The sequence below is a fragment of the Parasteatoda tepidariorum genome, chromosome 6 (assembly GCF_043381705.1).
Source record: "Parasteatoda tepidariorum isolate YZ-2023 chromosome 6, CAS_Ptep_4.0, whole genome shotgun sequence".
Lineage (NCBI taxonomy): Eukaryota > Metazoa > Arthropoda > Arachnida > Araneae > Theridiidae > Parasteatoda > Parasteatoda tepidariorum.
Genome location: NC_092209.1, coordinates 65,775,423 through 65,797,758, shown reverse-complemented (window position 1 = coordinate 65,797,758; position 22,336 = coordinate 65,775,423). Strand labels below are relative to the sequence as shown.

The window sequence follows — 22,336 nt, the reverse complement described above, 5'->3', positions numbered from 1 at the left end:
TCTTCCAAAACGTTTGCTTCAAAATGAATAATTGTTTACAATAAGTTAATATAGAAGTGTTTCCATAATTTTATCGAACCCCTCTACCTTCCAACTTTTGCGATTTTTACGAATGATGTCTATTAATAGTAGTATCAATTTATATATTTTATATTACATAAGCAATATATATATATATATATTCCTTAAATAGAAAAGTCCTTGAATATCTTAATAGGACATAACAAACGTGAGTTTCGAGTTAAAGCATAAAATTGTTGTGACATATTTACAGCTCTGGGTCCTAGCCGATCGTGTTCACTTTGAAAGTTTGTTAAATAATGTTACAGATAGTAATGTTGTGACGTTAATTTGAAAGCTTGATTGCGGTATTTTAATAAACTTTAAAATTATAGTGTATATGTGTCCAAATTATTTCCAACATAATAAAAGTTAAAAAAATAGTTACATATTTATATTATAAGAGTTTTTATGAATTACGAAAGTATATGTAAAGTTAACTTTATTACCCAGTGTATTTTATTTGCATTTAATGTATTATACATGTAATATATCATAAAACTTGTAATGTGTTATGCATGTAATATATATAAATCGTAAAATTTGGTAATAATTTTGGAGAAATTAAATATAAAATATCGTTTTATAATACGTGATAAAAATTGGTTAATGCGATAATTTTAACATGATACCATAAAGCATGACTAAATTGCAATTTTTTCGGTTAAATTTATTAAATTTATTAATCCTTGTAAGAAAAATATTTTGTAAAATTCTGAGTATTTCTTCCTATCTTTTTATGCATTTTACGAAGTAGAATTACTTTAATATAATTCAACATTAAGAATTCTGTTAACTGTTAACATGTTTCAATACAAATTGACCCTTATACAGTGAAACAATGATCCAAATCCAGTGTAATTAATAGCTATTTTACAAAAATTCCTTTTATGCAAAATATTTATAATGGATTTCGTATGTAAATATTAAGCCTTGAATTTACCTTTCTATCATGTTAAAAACAGCATGAAATACCTTTTTTTCTTTTAGAAGTATGTCTGACCTATAATCTTGTAAAAATATAGGAATATCGTTTTGATTGACAATGAAATATTTGCAGTGTATAAAAACACATCAGGAACATTTTGAAAAGCACAGAACTGTTTCTGTAGTGGTTGCAGAAAAGTGCTCTATGCATAGTGGTCTATACATTTCTATGCTCAAGGGTAGAGGTTCCCAGATGGTGCTCCGAAGAACCCTAGGGTTCCGAGAGTTGTAAAGTTTTTTTAACTTCACAGTGACAGTTTTTGAAACCTTATTTATAAAAAATTATATTAATATTTCTCGTCAAGGTTTTCAAATCAAAATAAAATAAATATATTTGCCTGATAATCATTTTAAACATTAATAAAAGTTCATTTGAGCTTATATCTCAACAAAAACCATTTAGCTTATCAAATGGATGATAAAATAAAACAAAATAAATTAAAAATTATAAAAAAAAATTTAAACGAATTCAAAATATGTTAAACTTTATAACATTAATGCATGTTTAGAACTTATTAAATGTATGATAAAATAAAATAAAATAAGATCAAAATTAAAAATTGTGAGAAAATGCAAATGAATTTATTATATATTAAACTTCATAGCATTAAATTTATGTTTATAACTTATTAAATGAATGATAAAATAAAATAAAATATGTTCAATATTAAAAATTTGAAGAGAATGCAAAGGAATTGAAACTATATTAAACTTTATAATATTAAATGTATTTTTATAGCTCAGTAAGTGTATGATAAAATGAAATAAAATAAGTTGAAAGTAAAAAATTATAAGAAAATGTAAATGAATCACAAAATTATCTATGCATTACTATGTGGTGGTGGCGAATTTATCATTTAAGGAAATTTTAGTTCAGATAAATAAATAAAAAAAGCGTCTGTATTAGATTTGAATCGAAAACATTTTAAGTTACACAAGGAAAAGGATAAATATTTCTTATCTTTTGTGGTTTTTTAGTTTCCTTTAGAACATTATAGAAAAAGCAATCAAATTAAAAAATGATTACATTTTTCCTACTAATTCTAAGAATAAACAAAGACAAAAGACATATAGCACATAATAAAAAAGAAAATTAATAATTTAACTTTGAAAATAAAAAAAATTCATGATATAAACATTACTTAAACTAGCAAAATATATTAATTTTGATAAAATTTAAAGAAATTTCAAAATATGAAATTTTATAACAAGTTTAAGGAATTTTAAATTTTTTTTATAAAACTTATTAAAATAACTAAAACGAATTCGTGGAATAGCCAAGAACAGAAATGAAATAATGCTAATGACAAATGCATCCTACTTTTACCACCCTGTTTTAATTTCAGGGTGCAATCAAGCTTTAAGTCATTCAAGTAATAGACTATAATGTTGGTAGTTTTGGAGTTTACATTTCCCTATCCTCAGAACTAATTCGTTACTTTTCGATAACGCTTATGTTTTTTCTTCGCCTAAATTTTAATTTGCAACCCCTAATGTGTTTACTATTTTACTTCAGATTTTGCAAGGAATTAATAAATATTTGAGGTTATTATGAAACACTGGGCATATTTTCTCCATCGTATTATTTATCTTCATAAATGGCCTAAAATATACTATAAATCAACTAGCAACTTTCCAGTTGTAAGAGTAAGAAATTAGTGCTATCAAATATGTTTGAATAAATGCATCGCATACGTTTACTGTTACATTTAACAATTTTCAAAATTGTGAGTCCCGCAGTGGTCTGATCGTTACGATTCGGTTCCCAGCAGATCACCGAAGTCAAGCATCACTGGCTGCGGTCAGAGTGCGTGTGGGTGACCACTTGGATCAGTCTGCGTAGGGACCGAGGGTGTGCGGTATTGGTCCTCGTTAAACGGTTCTACCTTAAAGTGCTCGACTTCGCGTGCAGGTCGTCCTGCTATCGAAGCGGGAGTGCCATCCCCTCTACAGAGGCTCAAAATTGTGATGGCATGACTTCGGATCATCCTCAGGGATGTTTCCCAGACCGTCGCCAATAGCCCATTGTGCAGCTCCAGTGCGACGTAAATGAACAAATCAATCAATCAAAATTGTGTGCAAAAATATATTGAACATGATAAAGAAATGTATAAAAAGTAATTATTATTTAAATATAAATCATGAATGAAAACCAAAAATAATAATTAAAAAAATAATAAAAGAAAAAGAATAATAAAATATTACTTAGAATGAACATTTTCACAAAAGTTTCTTATTTTCAAGGAAAAAAATCATTAAAAGTATAGATTTATTAGCTATTTCAAGTATTTGGAAGAGATTTAAAGCTTTTGTTCAGTTAAAAGAAACTAAACGGATTCAGTCCTTGACATAATTCTTTTTTATAAAAATGTCTGACCTTAACAATGTGCCTACATCCGCATTTTTGTGTTTCTTCGATGAAAGCGCAATCGAAAGTTGTGAATGATTGATTGATGATATCAAATTGAGAGTGATTGGTAAATAAAATATACAATTTAAAAGCAATTGTAAGAAAAATATTCTCCTCTTTATTTCAACAAATATTAGAATTGTCATATTTTATAAGGAGTTGAGATTTGAAAGTATTTTTTTCATAGATTTAAGTTTAATTTAATCATAATAGTTCAGGTATTTTTTTCAACTAAGTCGAATCTAGTTCGGGTTAAAAATTAAAAGAGGGAATTTAACTTTTGAATGACATGATAGCTTAAAACGATGTCATAAGTGACAGAGCCTTCGGTGAAAAAGTTTATTAATTTAATTACTTATTGTTACGCATGTATGCACACTGTAAAAAAATCCGAATCAAGTACAGGCACTTTGGGTTCATCATCTGTAAAATTCATTTAACCTTAAAATATTGAACTTTAATTTTCGCAGCAATATTTAATTCAGTTTTTATTTTGTGATTTATCTTTAAATATTACTGAAAGTATTACGGTATATCAGATTTTTCGTTTCCCAACATGTTTCGGTAAAAATGGATTTTACGGTAAAAAGTACCGACATCCTGAATGCCAGTACTTTTTACTGTAATTTGATCAGGTCAGTTCAGACTTCATTACAAAATACGATTTATGACCCCATTCTTGTTGCAGAACAGTTAGCACAATTTAGATCATATCTCAAATAGACTTTGAGGGTTGAATCGGGATTCGAACCCATTATCTCCACTTTACAGAGAGTTTGGTGGCGGAAAATAAATGTAAGGAGCTAGTTGAGGAGAATATAGTCGCAAAGCTATCTGATAGCGTAAGCATTTCCAGGGATTTAAGAACAATAGGGAGCAGGGAACACAGCCACCCTTCCCTTTAATTAAGTACAGTATATCTACCACGAGCCACGATGGCATGTCTTGCATGATCTGCAAAGGATCAAAATTGCGATGGCATGTCTTTGGATCATCCTCAGGGATGTTTCTCAGACCGTCACCAATAGTCCGTTGTGCAGCTCTAGTACGACGTAAATAAAGTACCTCCCTACCAATCAATAAAAACAAATCTGTCGTCTGAATATAAAAATGCCCACGAATTTTTTATGCTAGTGTTTGCTGTGTATGTTAATAGAATAAACAAAAAAAGTTTCAAAATTTCAGTTCTACTATCACGCTTCTAAAATTTCCAAACAAAAAATTACTTCTTCATTCCAACATATTTGTTAATTCAACCGGCATCCCAATAAATATCACTTGCGTGTAAGCCTCTTATAAAAAATAAAAAGCCGATTAATTAAAATTCCACCAAGTCACAAATTACTTATTCCAAACGTATACAACCCTAAAGAATTTTCACGTTTAAACTTGCATCGAATAAACTGACAATTCAAATTTATCATAAGATTTCATGTCGAAATTTTTATGTTGAAACGCATTCCCAATCGAGAGGGAAAGCGTTTGCAAGAAGATTCTCGGCATTTTTAGCACCCTGAGGGTGATTTGGCGTGGACACAAGGAAGGTAATGTCTTTAAGACATAGATTTGTTTTTAGAGGAAAAAGTCTTTTCGCTTTTTTCCTGCTGTATTTGATAGTGGGTTAGTGTATCATCGTTGTTAAATTAAATTATAAGATTGTTAAAAGAAACGTGATCAATTTGGGTCGGAAGTATTTAAGTTTGGCTGAAAATAGTTGATTTAGCTGCTTCCGCTATTTTTAATTTGCCTTAGGTGATGTTAGTGTGTTATCATTTTTTTTGATTAGTGTAATTTTTGGGAAATTCCTTTTTTGAATTGAATGGGAAAAGAAACTGATATGTTATTTTAAATATAAATGTGTTATTTGCATGACAATCAAATTTATGTTACTTTATTCGTGGAATCATATTTAGCCTATAAATAAATACAATGAAACATTATCAAGTGATTAGATGAAGAATTTTGAAAACTATCTAAGGAATGTTTCCTCTTAGTTAAATAGGTTTGTTGCTTGAGCTGTCACTCTGAGAAAAAAGCATGGTCAAAACTACCAGAATAAGATAAAATTTCTGGTTCTATAGGAACACTAAAAAGCACGGTAATTTTACAGAAATGCTTTGGTAATGATTTTGCAATAAAATATGGTTTTATAGCATGTGGTAAAATTAGATTATTTTGTTATGATGCTTTAGAGCATGGCATAAAAGCCATTTATTCGGTCAAATTTACTTTACATTTCTGTATTTTTTACTAAATATGTGATAATAAGAGCTATAATTTTGAAAACCAGGTCAAACCTGCTAACTGTTACCATATGAATAGAAATAGTACGAAATGAATGGTTTAAATGTAGTATATTTTTGTTTTACTAACCATTATTTTTTTTACCAAAAAATTTCATTATTATACGGCATGGTAATTTAATTAAAATTAAAAATAACTCTCAATTACACATGCAATCATGGATAATCCCCTAAAACAGTGTTTCCCAAAGTGTGGTACGCGTACCCCCAGGGGTACGGGAGCAGTTTAGCGGGGGTACGCGTTCTAATGCGAAATATTTTGCAACAAACGAAAATTTCAAAAAAATGTATTTAAAAACATGAAAATTTACGATTACGTATTTTTCTTCTATCTATTTTTTGCAGAGATAACAGTTAATAATTATTGCTGTCAACAGCCAGTTGTGATTTTCAGTTTTTGAGCAATTTTTTTATAGTAAAAAATGCATTCCCTTTTTTACTAGGGGTACAGAGCGTTACGAAAAATTTAGAAAGGGTACACAAAAGTCATAAGTTTGGGAAACACTGCCCTAAAAGGTGAAAAATTTTCCTCCTCCCATCTCTATTTTAGCTTATTTAAATGCCTCTATATGTCTTTTTCTATAACCAAATTAAAATTGTTTATTATGAAAAATTTAAATACCGTATATTTTGGTTTTTATTACCAGAATTATGATTTTATTCTTTTACCAGAAATGTCATTACCGCACAATATGGAAATTTTGCCACTTTTTTTCCGTACAGTAAAATCAGTTAAGCGTTGAACCATAATATATAATTTGCCATAATGTATAATTTTGCTTAAAACTTAATGAAGTTTAGAACTGAACCATAGAATCGTGTAATTATGTTTAATAAGTAAATATAATTCAACTTAGCACCATTTTAATGTTTTAGCACATTTGAATGCTATTGTATTCCCAAATGTCTAACAGTATAACGGGACAACATGGTGTAACACAATACCGTTTAAATTTTTCTGCAATCTCAATAAGGTGTTAAGTTTAATCATCTAGGTTCAAACTTAGTATGATTAATAAAGCGTACGAATATCAATTTGCTCGTTAGTTATACCTCAATTTTGCAGTGTATTGAAGTTGCAATAAATTTGCGAGATGTAAGTTTAGCACACTGCTTAGTTTCTTAGACTGTAATCAAAGCATTACACTCCAATAAAGGTAAATTGTTTACTTAGACTTAAAAGTTACATAGTTAAAAATTTTAGAGCATGCTGAATCATTGTCGATCAAATTTTCTACAAGTGATATCATATTTTCGAGCTAATTAATCCTTTCTAAACTGATTTAGACAGTAATATAAAAGTTTATATTGACAAAAACAAGGTTCAATTTGAAACCTTCAGTGGTAAATCTATTTGCTAACTTGCGAGTAAGTAAACTTGGTTCAAAATACCGATGTAATGGCTCAACCTTGAAGTGATTTTTCTGTCAGCTTGTGAAGTGTTATTCAATAAAATATTTGCATAATTCGTATGTTGAAGAATATCTACGAACAATATTATGTATCCACTACAATGTTTCAAATTTGACTGGAAAAATGGTTAAATAACAATTTATTTAATTCTTATTTGACCTATATCAAACAAAACAGTCAAATAACTATAAATAAGATGGTATTCAAGCAGTTAACTGAGAGAAAAATCGTTTACTATTTGCATTCCCTTTAATGTTTACTTTCACCTTATATGGTTGAACAACCAGAATATTATCTCACCAATTAGTCTCACCTAATAAAGCCACTAAGTTCCTTGCAACTTTAGAACATATTATAGCCGGGAGGGCTTATTTCTCGAACTTATGACCGACAGAACGGGGGTTCGAGTCCTAGCGTTGACGCCACAATATTTTCTTTATTCTTTTCAACGCATGAAAAGTTTCCAGTGTCCAGCACTCCCAATTTGTGACCTTGGACTATTAGAATACGATACTCTAATTAACGCATAGATTGCAGCACCATAAAGCTGCCTATCACAAAAAAATCTAGTGTTTCCCATCTCTTACGATAGGCGAAACAACCAGATAAACTAATTAAACCACATTCCACGGTTCATTTGATAAAACACAACTCAAACACAGGCTAACTCTAATGTCCATTACCGAACGGAAAACCTATCTCCAAACTCCATTTAAGTTCTTTTTACGGTTTTGAAACCATGCTAGTTGTAAATGGTTAAAAAACCTTATAGTTTTGTATTTATGTTTTTTTTAACCATACTATTTGTAAATGGTTTCGAAACCATAAAAATAAAAATGTTCCTTTGAGTAAACTTTATGGTCAGACAGCAGTCGGTCGTAATTTTAGAAATTTTAGCAGCGTATTGCGAAATGTTATGCAGATTAAAATTATATTTATAAATATAAAATTATGCTTAATACATGTAATTTATAAAACAGCATACATCACTTTGGAATGTAAATACAGGAACAATAATTAATTTCCACCTGACCCTAAAAGATTTTCTTATAGTAATAAAGGAAAAAAGTGTAAGGATCGCATAAAATTGGGAGCAAGAAAACTTCCTTTCCCATCGGAAATAAGATTAATCAAGTGTAAGGTTATAATGAAAAACGCGTTCATTTTTCAAAACTTTATGGCGGTTTGGCACAGGACAAATTGCGAATTTACGTTTCAGTTACATAAAAGTAGCTTATGTGGAACATAACTATCATACTAATGATATCAATCGGAAGCAGTGCAGAGATAAAAAAGTAATATTGGGGAAACATTACCGAAACGTGAAAATATGAAAAGTGGTCGTTAAAGAACAATTTAAGATCCATTCTGAAATCTTTAAGAATGTTGTTATCTTCTTATAATCGTCAAGTTCATTTGTAGAGATGTTAACACCAGAAGTATTAATTTTTTGAATCAAAGAAAGGTTAATGTTTGATGTTAATGATGTTGTAATCCTAAATGATTAATTTATATCGTTTAGAAAATTTTAGAAATGTTATTATTCCCAAAGCCAAAAATTTAGCAATAAATTATAACTGATTAATATAAGTGTTTTAGAAGTAAATCAATTTTGGAAGCCGACTTGTTTCTGTTTTTGCGTAATATATTTTGCTTTGAATTTATTTTATACTGAAATTTTTTTAAATATTCTCTTAAGTAGGTCGTAAGGCAAATTCGATATTTCTGTGGCTCAATGCAAGAATAACTAGCATAAAAATTTCACATTTTGAGGAACTTTTGTTTTTTGAAAAAATGCTAGCATCAAAAGATATTTTTCTGAACTTTCATATTTTTGCAAGTAATTTCTACTGTAAATACTACTAATTATGCTATCTAATTTTTCTACAGCACATAGAGTCATTACCACACTGTGAAAAAAATGTCAAAACTACCAGAATATCGTAAAAATTACCGTGTTCCTCGTTCTATGGGAACACCAAAAGTTCCAGTAAAGTAAAGGTAATTTTTATCGAATCGTTTTGACAATGATTTTGGAAAAATTAACAATAAAATGTGGTGTTAAAATTTCATTAAATTGTGGTAAAATTTGGTAATTTTAACTCGATACCTTAGAGAATGGTATAAAAACCATTTATGCAGTTAAATTTATTTTTCAGTTTTGTATTCTTTATCAAATGTGTGATATTAAGAACTATAATTTTGAAAACCAGAATTTTCGGTAAACCGTTACCATATGAACAGAAAAATTACCAAATGAATGGTTTAAACGTCGTATATTTTGGTTTTATTAACCAGAGTTACAGTGTTTTTTTGTTTACCAGAAATGTCATTACTATACAATACGGAAATTATATGAAAATTTCTCGCTTCGTGCATTATTGGCATTGATTGTTTGTTATTGAAAAAGTCGTACAGAAATCTTGACATTGATTGTTTGAAAATCATTACTAAAACATAATTTCTTCAGTTTTTGAAGTTTTAGAAGTGGCAAATACTCGCAGAAAAATCTGTTCAGCATAAAGTCGGTAAAATTTAAAACCATAATATAGTGCGATTCGCTGCAATCTAAAAATACCATTCAAGTTGAACCATATTATTGCGTAATCGAGTTTAATAATGTGCTTCAATCTTACCCCAAATTGAGATTAAAGCAAATCGATTGAAATTTGGGTTCAACACTCTGAAATATTTTCTGATATAGTAGTAAAACTCTATGCAAATTCATTGCTAATTAACTGTTAAGCGAAACAATGAAATACAATAATCCGGATTTTAATTTAACGTTAAATATTAGAATTTATAAGTTAATTTAATTAATTATGTGACATAATATTATAATCCATTTGGCACTGGTCAGCAGTAAAATATACGAAACAGCAAAATAAAGAAATATTTATGCATGGAAAAAAATGTCTCTATACAATCCATACTATTTTAAAGAAAGTGATACTTATCACAAAACTATACGTTATATAAAAATGTATTTGCTATAACTCAATAGGGAAAAAAAGCGACTTTAAACGTATTTCTAAATTTAACTAACAATCTGCTGTGATTCAAAATTAAATAACATTCATCTATCTTTTGCATTCTAAAGAAACGGAACAGACCTGATTGCACGTTATTTTAAGGGAAGAATCATTGACCCAAAAAAATAGTATCATTTGTCATAATTACATATTATTTTGATGTTTTTATTAAAGATAATTGTATAATAAGCTCAAACACGTGTTTCAAAATTAATAAGATATTGAAATTTCTACGGATGGATGAACGGTACAATAATGAAATTCCTCTAATAAAACATCTTTAAATATGGAAAAATTTAAAAGTAATTCTCTTATTAAAATATCTTGTAAGTATTATTAATTCTCAAAATTTGGTTATTTTTCTTCAAATGAAAGTTATTCTTATCTATATGAAGGCTGCTGTTAGAAAGAAAAAAAAATTAAAGATAATAATAGATATATTTTTCTACCAACTTTCGTGTTATTCTAGCAATTCATGTCTATTTTTAAATTGAACTCTCCATATTTTTATATATTAAAGTAATAGATTAGAATTATTCGTTTTTGTTCATAAATGTATACCAAGTACATGACTTTCAAAAAACTTTTTAAAATAAGAAATTAGTGACGTTATTACAGATTGTTAAAAGAAGATTTTTAAAACATTTTTAACTGTGAATATTTTTGTTGGGTTTGTATAGTTAATATTTAGTTATACTGTTAACTATCAGTCAATCAAACCTTCTTCTCTCTTAAAAAATCGTTTAAATGTTAAATATAATGTTTTTTGGATCAAATTAAGATGAAAATTGTTTCAACCTTAAAAGGATGTTAATCTAACCCATATATCAGTCAAAAATAAGCCATAGTATCAAGTAATAAACTTCAATCTGGCAAGATATTATGGTTGTATCAAAGTTACACAGTACTGTGGTTTGAGTACTCTAGAACTTTTGGCACTGTATTAGTCTTTCGAGTGAAATTTAGGTAATAAAAATTCTCAAAATGTATACGTTAAAATTTCCCCAAAACCCCGTGACAAATTTAGCATGCATGTTAAAGTTTCGCATAATAGAACTTTTTCTAAATTTTTTATATTCATTATAATCACACTTTAACATAAGCTCTTATAAATATTCGTGCAGCCAATAATATTGATTATTTAGTAATGCAGCCAATAATTACATAGATAGAAAATCTTAAGTGGGTTTATGAAATCCTTGATTCTACAAGAAAAGTTATAAAGTCAAGAAAGAAAAAAAGGGAGGTACGATAATTTTTCACCTTTTAGAGGATTATCCGTGATTGCATGCGTAATTGAGACTTATTTTTAATTTTAATAAAAATACCGAACTCCAATGCCATTTTCGGTAAAAAGCAAACAAGCAAAATTCTGGTTAATAAAACAAAAATGTACCACATTTAAGCCATTCATTTGGTAATTTTTCTGTTCATATGGTAACAGTTGACTGGCTTTCAAAATTACAGTTACCACATATTTAGTAAAAAAATGCGAAACTTAAAAGTAAATTTGACCGAATAAATGGTTTTTATGCCATGCTTCAAAGCATCATGGCAAAATCACCAAATTTTACCACATTTACCTAATTTTATCGCATATTAAAAAACCATATTTTATTGTTAATTTTACTAAAATCATTACCAAAGTGCTTCGGTGAAAACCACTTAGTTTTTTGAAGTTTCCATAGAGCCAGAAATGCGATAAATTTTACCATATTCAGATGGTTTTGACCATACTTTTTTTTCCGTGTATATGTTGAAGCTTTTTGCTACATCCTGCTTCAATTATTCTTTTATCTTACATGATTGTTTAGTTATGCATTCATTCATTTAAAAGATTGAGTTGGCCTCAAGCGTATTTACGTCTTCCTAGATTATGCTAGAAAAATAATAAGTTTTTTTTAAAAAAAAAGCAATCGAAGTTTGAAAGATAATTTTCCAAGATCGAAATCATGCTGTAAATTTATTCCAAACTGTTTCAATAATTGAATTATTTAAAATAAATAAGACATATTTTAATTTAATATACCAAGCACGGGTGACACTTTTTATTTAACTGTAGAGAAAAATATTGTGTTGGTAGCATTCTGTATTTGCAGTTTTTACACTACATCCTGTATAATTAAATTACCATATAACTAATCGAAAAATGGAGATTTTCCTCAATTTGTGATAGTATATTCTTTAAAAATCCTTATTAACGCGTTAAGTGTTTAGATATGTGTCTCTTAATTAAATAAAATATGACAACATTAAACGGATTTATATCTTCTTTGATTATACAAGAAAAATTATGAAGTTATTAAAGGAAGAATGGTAAACACAAAGATTGCAACTTCATCAACAGCTGTGTTTTTGCAAATGCACTTCTTCCGATATCGGCGACTCGTGCGGCGAATCCATTTCAATTTCATGACATTTTCAAAACAGCTGATTCTATCAATTTCGACTGCACGGGTAAACAACGAATCACGCAAATTTTTTTGCTTGCATTCCTTTACTTCTAACAGTTATTTACATTGGTGAAAGCGAATATGTTCATTGTATTCCATCAACATGTAATTGCGGTTATCGGGTTAGAACGTTTGACTTTCCTGCACAAAAAGGAATCGCGATTTATGATATATCGTTAAAACTTCGATGCACACCATTTAATAAAATGTAAGTTAAATGAGAAAAAAATATTTATATTTTTAAAAATGTGTCAAATTTCATTTGTTTCGAGGAAATTCTTTATGGATTAATGACTTTTTTCCTTCATATAAATCATTTGAATTTCATATGCGTCATAAAATACTATGTTTGGGGAGTTATGCATGACCAACAAAACGGAAACTTTGATAACTTTCATTATTTTGTTATGTTTTAGAAATAAGTTTATTTATTGTATACTAAACATACTTAATTATATAAATTCAATTAGTAATTATATGCATGAGTATACCTTCTGTAATATGCATACCGTTCATAAAAATATCGTTTTAGCATACAATAGCTTTATTAAACTTTAAAAAATGTTATATTTTTCCAAAATGATGTATTAAAAATAATTTTATACTTTTTTAATTCCATTTTATGATTACTATCAAGAATTATTTTATTAAATTTTAGATATTAAGTTTTGTATGTTTTGATAGAATATATGTTTACTTTGTTTGAATAAAGATTCATAATTTAAATATTCTCAAAAACAGAAACATTTTTCACCTTATAGATGGGAGATATTTCAGTTCTGAATATAATAAAAGGGTGGCTCAAAAATTTGCAATTGCACAAATACTTAAGTTCACACGGGAATCACATTTTATAATTATTTAGATGATACTAATAATTTAAAAGACTTGTAAATAAAAACATAATTACTGATTGTAAAACTTTATTATTTAAAGTATTATTACCTTTCAAAATAATGTAATCATAATACTGTAATGTAATCTAGTTACCTTTACGTTGTGTTGATAAACTTTTTAAATTAGCAATTTAAAGGTTCAGAATCCATTTATCTTTTAATAATATGAAATAAGAATTATTGGCATAAAATATACTGCTATGGGTATTATAAAATAAGGAAAAAGTAAATTTGTTTAGAAGAAATTTGCGAGACATTAAATTTTTCTCTATTTATTTTCTAAAATGAAAAACTTGTTTAAAACTGAATGGTGGATGGTATTTTCAATCAAGTTATACATGTAAAACATTTCATAATTCAAAGTGTTGTAAGAGTTAGAACAAAATATTTTTAACATTTCATTTGACATCATTATTTGAGCCCACGATTTTTAAGAAAGTTTTAATACTATCGCACTGTAAGTTTATTAATAGGGGGAAGGGAAATAATTGAATGATATCGTTGAATATAATTATTTGAGCCTACGTTATTTAAGTATCACCTATTATTATCGCAATGTAGGTCTAAGAATAAGGAAAAGGAATTAAGTGAATGAAATAATTGAATATCATAATTTGAACCTTTACGTTATGTAAATATGTTCTTTTATTTTGTTTTATAACCGTCGTTGAACAGCTGACCCAATTTTTTGGGTTTACAATTACTAATGTTCAACTTCGTAACCTCGTAATTTTGAACCCAATCCAGAAGACAAGGGGATTTTTATATTAAGAATTGGAAGAAATTGGCCTTCGAGGAGGAGTTTTCTCATGAAACTAACCCGCATTTGAGTTACATGGAGAGGAAAACCACGAAAACCTTCCACGGTTAGCCTAACGGCAAAGGAACTCTACCCCATGATCCATCTATCACTGAGGATATTTTACATCAGCACTGTGGTCGGTGCAAGCCGGATGCGGAATTCGTATCGACCAGCCATCCCTGGGATTCGAACCCGGTTCACCCAAATGGAAGATGAGCGTTCTATCCCCTGAGCCTCTATGCCCTCTTACTGTCATAAAATAAATCTATTAATAGGAGAAAAGGAATTTAGTAAGTGCTATCGTTGAATATCATTATCTGAGCCTATGTCAGCATGCTCTATTATTATCGTAATATAGTTCTTATTCTAGGGTAAAGGAATTTAGTAAATGCTATCGTTGAAAATTATAATTTGGGCCTATATGCTGTATGTAATGAAAGTATGCCCTCTAACAGTCGTAATTTGATAATAGCAAGTAATGAATTCAGTGAATGATATTGTTGAATATCATTGTTTGAGCCTATGCTATTATACCATGACCTCTTATTATCTTAATTTAGGTCCAATTGAAGGTGAATAATATAGTTCAGTAACTTAAATGGGGAAGGGAGTTCAAAATAACAGAGTAATAACAATCCATTTTTACCGATACGTTATATGAGACACATTATACGTAGGTTTTATGTGATTATATGTGAGGAACTACTTATGCCCCAAAATTACGAAATACAATATCTATGAAGTAGCTATATTAAATACGATGGAAGTTTGATGCTGACACTGGTATATTAAAAACGAAACAAACAAAACACGGAGTATAAAAATCAAAAACTTTACTGAACTGGATTTGAAACTTAAACTATTAGCAGTTTCCTACAATTAGTAAAACATTTTCTTAAAATGTAACAGTTTACATTACTTTTAATTACCTTAAAAAATTATTTTCGAATTTTAAAGATATTTTATTTTCTCAAAGTTTAGAGTTAGTGAATGACTAAACTTTATCATTAACTGATGAATCAAGAAAATAGAGTTTCTATTCAAACAACGGTTTTTAATCAACCTTACTTTCAGATGAATTTCAAAGAAATGAAATGTTTGTATCATTCACAAAAATGCATTGAAATGACTGTATATTTTGATAGTTAATGAAATTCTAACCAGTAACAGGTTTCGTGGGATGCACTTGAACTTTCTCATTCCAAGATGGTCTAAATATTTGGTATTTAAAATTAACAAGACTAAAAGGAGGTGTTTTTTTCTGAAATAATTGTCTTCCATTTAAAAAGATGCAAATTTGCGTAATATTCCGTGGGAAAATAATTTCTCAATAAAGCAATCTTTAGAAGTTTAAGAATGGCTTGGGTCGAGAGGATAATTTCTTTTAAAGAACGATAACAATTGTTGTAAGTTGAATTTGTGGAATAAGTAGGCCAAAAGAGCATAATGCATAGGTGAATGCCACTGTGTGTGTAGGTATGAGTCATCCTGGTTTTTTGTTTCTTATAGTTTCTGAAGAGTGTTATTAGAAATGTCTCAAATGTAGTGCTATAGTTTAAAAAAAGTTATTTTCTATTTATATGATTTCTGTTCCAGACGTACAAAAACTAATACTAAGATAAATTGTGTTGACATAAATATGTATAATTTAAATAATGATATTAAATAATTTCTCCCAATACTTTATCTATGAGTTCTCTTGTCTTCTGGATTGAGTTCAAATTCAGAAGGCTATAGAGTTAAACATTAGTAGTAGTAAACCCAAAATTGGATCAGCTATTTAACGACCTTTATAAAATAAAATAAAATCACTTTGATAAGATATGTGAATAAGAAATTGAACATTTTCAAACTTTTAATTGAGAACAAGTATTTTTATGGATTTTTTTTTGTAATGAATAATTACTTGAGCAGAATATTGTTTTAATGCCATCCTTTAATTTCGTAACTTATGGTTATTTTCTACCCTAAAATAAAAATGTTTCTATATTTTCAAAATATCTATCAGCCAAGAGCAGAGAAGATGTCTTTTGGTCAGATAAATGAATATAAACTTTGAAATTGTAATATATGTTTAGTTGCTGCTTTTCATCTTTACTTAAAACATTTTCAGAATTAAAATTTAAAAGCAAGGTGTTCTTTTCTCTTTTAAGTTCTACACGCACCTCATTTTACATTTTTACTTAACTAATCCAACTCGCAAATTTGTTCCTCTTGTTGGATTGAAAATGATCATAAAAAACTCACTTTTAAGAAAATGTGACTTAAATTTAATTTGAAAAGTTTATCAAACACTGTGTAACATATGTAATCTTTATTCATAATATGGTCAAGTTTAAAATAGTTAAATTAAATGACGTAACAGAGTTTGTTACTACATTAAATTTGAAGCAAAAACTTTTTTTAACGAGGCAAACTCCTTACAATGCGCTGTCACATTTTTCAAAAATTTGAGCAACCCGGTCCGTCTAGTGACCATTTGTGTCTACTCAATTCATCTGATTACTGATAGTTAATACTGAATCTCACGCCTAACATATTTTCAATGTACGAAATTGCGAGGAAAAAGAATACTGATGGAGGTACGTCTTTGGCAACCGCATAGGACGTGCGTCAGAATTTACTTGAAAATAAAAAACTCACCATTTCAGACACGAGCAAGCCTCAAAGGCTTCCTTATTAGACACGAACAAATTTTGTACAATTGTCAAGGAACTTTAATTATAAATTTAGGCACGTTTCGTTTCCTTATATTTTTTAAACAATTGATTCTTTGACGTAGCGTGAAACTTATTATTCCATAATAACAAGGAGAAATTTGTATGAAAGAAGAGGTATATATTCCAATGTAAAAAAAAGGCATGTGTATTGAAAATGTCTATTCTTGAAATGTTTTATTATTACTAATTTATATTTAGATGGATTTTTGCAGTCTTTAAAATGCTGATAATGGGCACAGGCACAATTAATGATAATTTTTGAAACTCTTTCGCCAAAGAGCAGAAAAAGAAAAAGTAGAAGACTCGAATAAATAGCTATAATTTTAAATTGCACATATCAGGCTGCCTTAGAATTATCCATTCTATAGAAAGGACTGATAATTTTAACATGTAAAAAAGAAACTAATAAACTTTTTTTAAGTGCTAATTCAGTGAAATTTTTTTGCTGATGCAATTTATATAACAAAAATTAGTTAATTATTTACTGTTACATAGTTACATTTAAATCTCAAAATATAACAAATCTGTCTATCTTATTGTACATAAAAAATCACCAATGAAAACAATTCTAAAATTTAAATTAACTTTTTGTCTTCGAATGCACAGATAAAAAAAGTCTTAAAACAGATTTAGAGCGTTTTTATCAAACAAGAAAAGAAATACCTTATTTATATTTATATTAAAAGATGAAGTTCTTGAAGTCTACTAGAGAGTTTTTATGAATAGCTGTTGAAATTATAAACTGTCGCTAAGCGGTAAATGTAATTAAATTACGAAAATTTATTCCTGATTGTCCCTTCGATGAAGCTTTCTGCAGACGACCTTTTCGGAAATCCTGTGTAACAATTGAAAACGAACTATTGCCACCAATATTTATTATTTAATCTCGGAAACGATTTTTCTGAAAGGATGTCACATTTGACTCTACCATCGGAAGAAAAAAACTAAATAAAAAAAGAAATCTGAGTGAAATATAGTCAAAATATTTTGGTACAAATTTAGGAAGAAAGACTAGAGCCAATTTTTTGAAATGATTGTTTGGTATTTTCAATTTAATATAGATTAGCTACATTGTGAATTCGATAAATAAATTAAAAGCAAAAGAATTTTTAAACAAAATTCGTTCATCGTTAAGGAGATATAATTCCGTTTATAATAATAATAAATGTATTATGTTTTCAAGGGATTAATAATTTTTTTTTTCATTGAAATTCTTATGAATTTGTATTATTATTAGTTCGTTTGATTTCATTATAACAATGTTTAAGCTAATCATATTGACAAGTGCTAATGTATTTCGATTTGCAGTTTTTATAACAAGAATTGAACTTTATTGTTACATAGTTACATTTAAATCTCAAGATATGACAAATCTGTTTATCTTATTGTACATAAAACAAATAAATCACCAAGTAAAACAATGCTAAATTTTAAATTACTTTATGACCTCGAATGCACATAAATACTCATTAGAATTACAATAGTAGTTCGAAACAGATTCAGCGCGTTTTTATCATATAAGAAAAGAATAACTTAATTTACATTTGTATTCCAAGATTAAGTTCTTTAACCCTACTAAGGAGTTTCTAAAAATAGCTGTCGAAATTTTAAGCTGTCACCAAACAGTGAATGTAATTAAAATTACGCAAACTAATTTATTCCAGATTGTCCTACATTCTTTGAAGCTTTCTGCAGACGATCTTTTCGGAAATCCTCTGTAACAATTGAAAAAGAACTATTGCCACCAATGTTTATTGTTTAATCTCGGAAACAAATCATACGATGATAGATTTTCATAGCGTGATATATAAAAAACGGTTGTCTATTGTGGGCATTTTAATAATTGGGTAGCTAGATAAAGCGAGGTATAAAATAAATTAAAATAATGATCTGTATTGTTTTTTTTCTTCAGATGGATGGGTGTTACTGACAGTGGCGGGAAAATATCTGTATGGAACTCTCGACAGCAAATAGTTCCTATATCATATTCTCATTTTGTATTCTTCTCATCTGTAGTTTCTCTACTGTAAAAGGTAAGATACTGTCAGGTAAAAACCATTTTTTTATCTCATGTAACCTCATTTTTTTCTATTATTAAAAATTAGTTTCGAAGCTGATTGAATTTAAAATGTAACTGCAGTGTAAGGAACTGCTTTCCGAGATATTTTTTGGAATAATGAAGTTTTAAATTTAGGAATTTGGAATAATTAATTAATAAATTTGGAGTAATAAATTAGTTATTTTGGAAAAATTAATTAATAAATTTGAAATAATTAATTAATAAATTTGGAGTAATTAATTAATGAATTCGAAATAGTTTATTAATAAATAAGAATCGAAGTTGATTAAATCTAAGTTTATCTAGAAAATGTAACTGCAGTATAAGAAGCTGCTTTCCATAATATTTTATGGAATAGTAAATTAGTAAATCTCGAATAATTAATTTATAAATTAGTGCCGAAACTGATTAAATTTAGAATTATCTAGAAAATGTAACTGCAGTATAAGAAGTTGCTTTCCGTAATATTTTTCGGAGAACTTCCTTTTTCAGATAATTTTTCATTTTGTTAAACCAGTTCTCATGAAAATTAAACTAACAAATCTCGTCATACTTCGATTCACAGAATTGAACTAATAAAAGAGTGACATTAGAACAAAAATATACAGTTTAATCGCTATTTTTTAAAACGCGATATAATTATTAGACTGTGGGACATACTACAGTTTTACACATGCTAATATAACTATTCATGTATTTTTCTACTTCATACCCCCCCCCCGAAAAAAAATGAAATTCTCCCGGTTGTAACTTTCTTTGTTCCCATTATTATGAAGTGATAAAATACCAATTTTTTCACTTGATTGAAAGATTGCAATCGAGTGGTGTAAAATATAAAACTTATACCACATAAGTCGATACTAATAAGCAAATTTTTAACGATTTTCAACTCATAATTTGAAATTTGCATTCAATGAATGAACATCATTCCACTCCAATATCTTGATTTTTTTTTCGTTCCACCTTTTTATCCATTCTAGTATAAATCAGATAGATAAAATGAGTGAACCCAGCAATCTGAAAATAACTACACAAGCAGTTCTGAGGGTTGGAGCGGTAGCGAGCAGCAAGGCCTTAGCCAGGATATTTTTTCGGNGTAAGAAGCAAGGACGGTTTCAGACATGCAAAGTAGGGGGAAAACATTGTAACAAATATTGTTTATTCTGTTGTTTGCAAAAGTTAAACTAGTAATTAAAAATATTACATAATGCTTATTTTTCAATTAATATCACATAATAATTATAATCAATTTGTAAACAAAGTTTACAAAGACATGCGACGGGGATTGGAAGAAAATTTTTCGATTACTTTTTTAGGACAAACCAGAATATCCCGAAATATGCTTAATAAAGTTAGTTAATAAAAGGTTTGATTCGACTGTTTTTGTTTTTCTTTTTACTGAGAGGCTCAAAGACTAAAAAGTTTGAATCCCAGAATTTCGGTCGGGGGGGATTTGTTCCGACCGCCCCCCCTGGCTACGGGCCTGGCGAGCAGTGCCTTAGTTTTTAATGTATTTAATATAGAATATAGATATAAATTAAAATATAAAGTTAAAGTACTAAAGACTAGGGCGAAATGACTAAACGTATTGGCCTGGAGGGGAAAAAACTGTTATTATTATGTGCGACTAAGGGACCGAGCTTTAAATATATTTGGTAAAAGAAATTAAAGCAAAAAAGCTGGGGCTTTGTATAAGGGTAAGGTGAAATTAGCGAGTGATGGTATCAGAAAGGTTCCGGATTGTGGCGAGAGATAACGAGCAGGGGACGTAACCACTATTTACAATTAAGAAAACAATTTCATTTTGGTTTAAGTTAAGAATTTAGCCACTAACTTCAGTTTTAAAAATATATTGAATATTTTGCTTAAAACCACTGAGTTAACTTTCCTAATTATTTTATTGAGCCCAGTTGGAATTTAATATAACTTAAAGAAGATTTTGAAGTTACGTAACTAGTTTTTCTTTTAAAGTAGTAACTGAATAAAAATTGAATATAACTCCTGCTGAGACTTTTAGAAAAGCGAAGAATTAGACAGACTAACTTAATGGCAAAATCACGCGGCATGCTTCGTACGCACAAAGGCGCGCATCAAAAAAAGTGTTCAACCAGTTTTGGAGCCAAGGTTAAGAATTTTAGTTGTGTTCTAACTCAGGGTCAAGAGAAAGTCCTGTTCTTTCCTCGCTTTTTAATCGATTTTGAAGGACACTGAAGTGACCTTTCCCTAGTAATAACCTGTCTATCGTTACACAGACCTACTAATTACAACATCGAATGTTGTAGTTGTTTACAATCAGTTGGAATTAAATCATTCACGTGGGCTGTTCGATAAATAGAATTGAGTCAAGTGGGATGAAAGGGATTTTTCGAATTTGTTCTAAAAGCCATTTTTTTTATTAGTTCTTTTTATAACAAATGATTTTTAAATGTAGATTACCTGAATGGATTTTGTGTGTAGAAAACATGCCTAGTTTCTAATTGATTGCTTTGAGTCTCTAGGCCAGGTAAAACTAATATTCCTGTGCTTATTCTATAGTAATTCTGATAATCTTAGTTCTACAAGAAATTAGTCGAAAGGCTTAGCTGAAGAAGATTCTAGATGGTATTTTGTAAGCACTTGATATTTCACGGAGAAAGATTTTATTACCCTTTTATTATCTCGTCTTCTTTAACTTATTATTACCAAACTAATTTATATTCCAAGTCTTTAAATTTCAAAGATTTCAGTGGTTAAAGATAATAAGAGATAGTTTTTGAGTATTTTTTTGAATCAAAGAAGGTTCCGGGAGTATTTATCGAAAGTTGACAAATAAACTTTGAAAACATGCCTTTTAGTTGCAAAAAAAGTCAATATTATGAATGTTATATCGGGAAAAGAAATGAGAGTTAGGGATTTATATTCCGTTAATTGAAAGCTTGCAGACACGAAATAAAGACGATGCATAATCTAGCTTTTTGCTGACTCTTTCAGAAAAATTAGTATAACTTGAATCATAATATCGTGCAAATTCGATTTGCCGAATACTTAGTTATCTAAATTAATAACTGTCCTAACTTAGAGGTTTAAGACAAAATACTTATCCTTACCTTACAAGTAGTCGGTAGGGCATATACGAATAATGCTAAAACTGACCTTTTTCGCTGTACCTTTTCTCAGCATCCAGACAAGATATTGTTTCAATAATTAATACATATCTTTGGC

At 28.7% G+C, this 22,336-nt stretch overlaps 1 protein-coding gene across 4 annotated transcripts in view; it reads left to right on the top strand.

Annotated features, from left to right (window-relative positions):
* The window catches only part of LOC107446586 (Ig-like and fibronectin type-III domain-containing protein 2), a 95,104-nt gene that overhangs the window by 22,864 nt on the left and 49,904 nt on the right, over window positions 1-22,336 (top strand). For 3 of the 4 annotated variants that reach the window (XM_071182472.1, XM_043049675.2, XM_043049673.2), the window contains exon 2: window positions 18,989-19,109. In XM_071182472.1, coding sequence (XP_071038573.1) covers window positions 19,028-19,109 — 82 coding nt within the window. In that variant the 5' untranslated portion in view covers window positions 18,989-19,027. Of the gene's footprint in view, window positions 1-12,727; window positions 12,867-18,988; window positions 19,110-22,336 lie in introns of those variants that run through there. The other variant, XM_071182471.1, reaches the window with a different exon arrangement.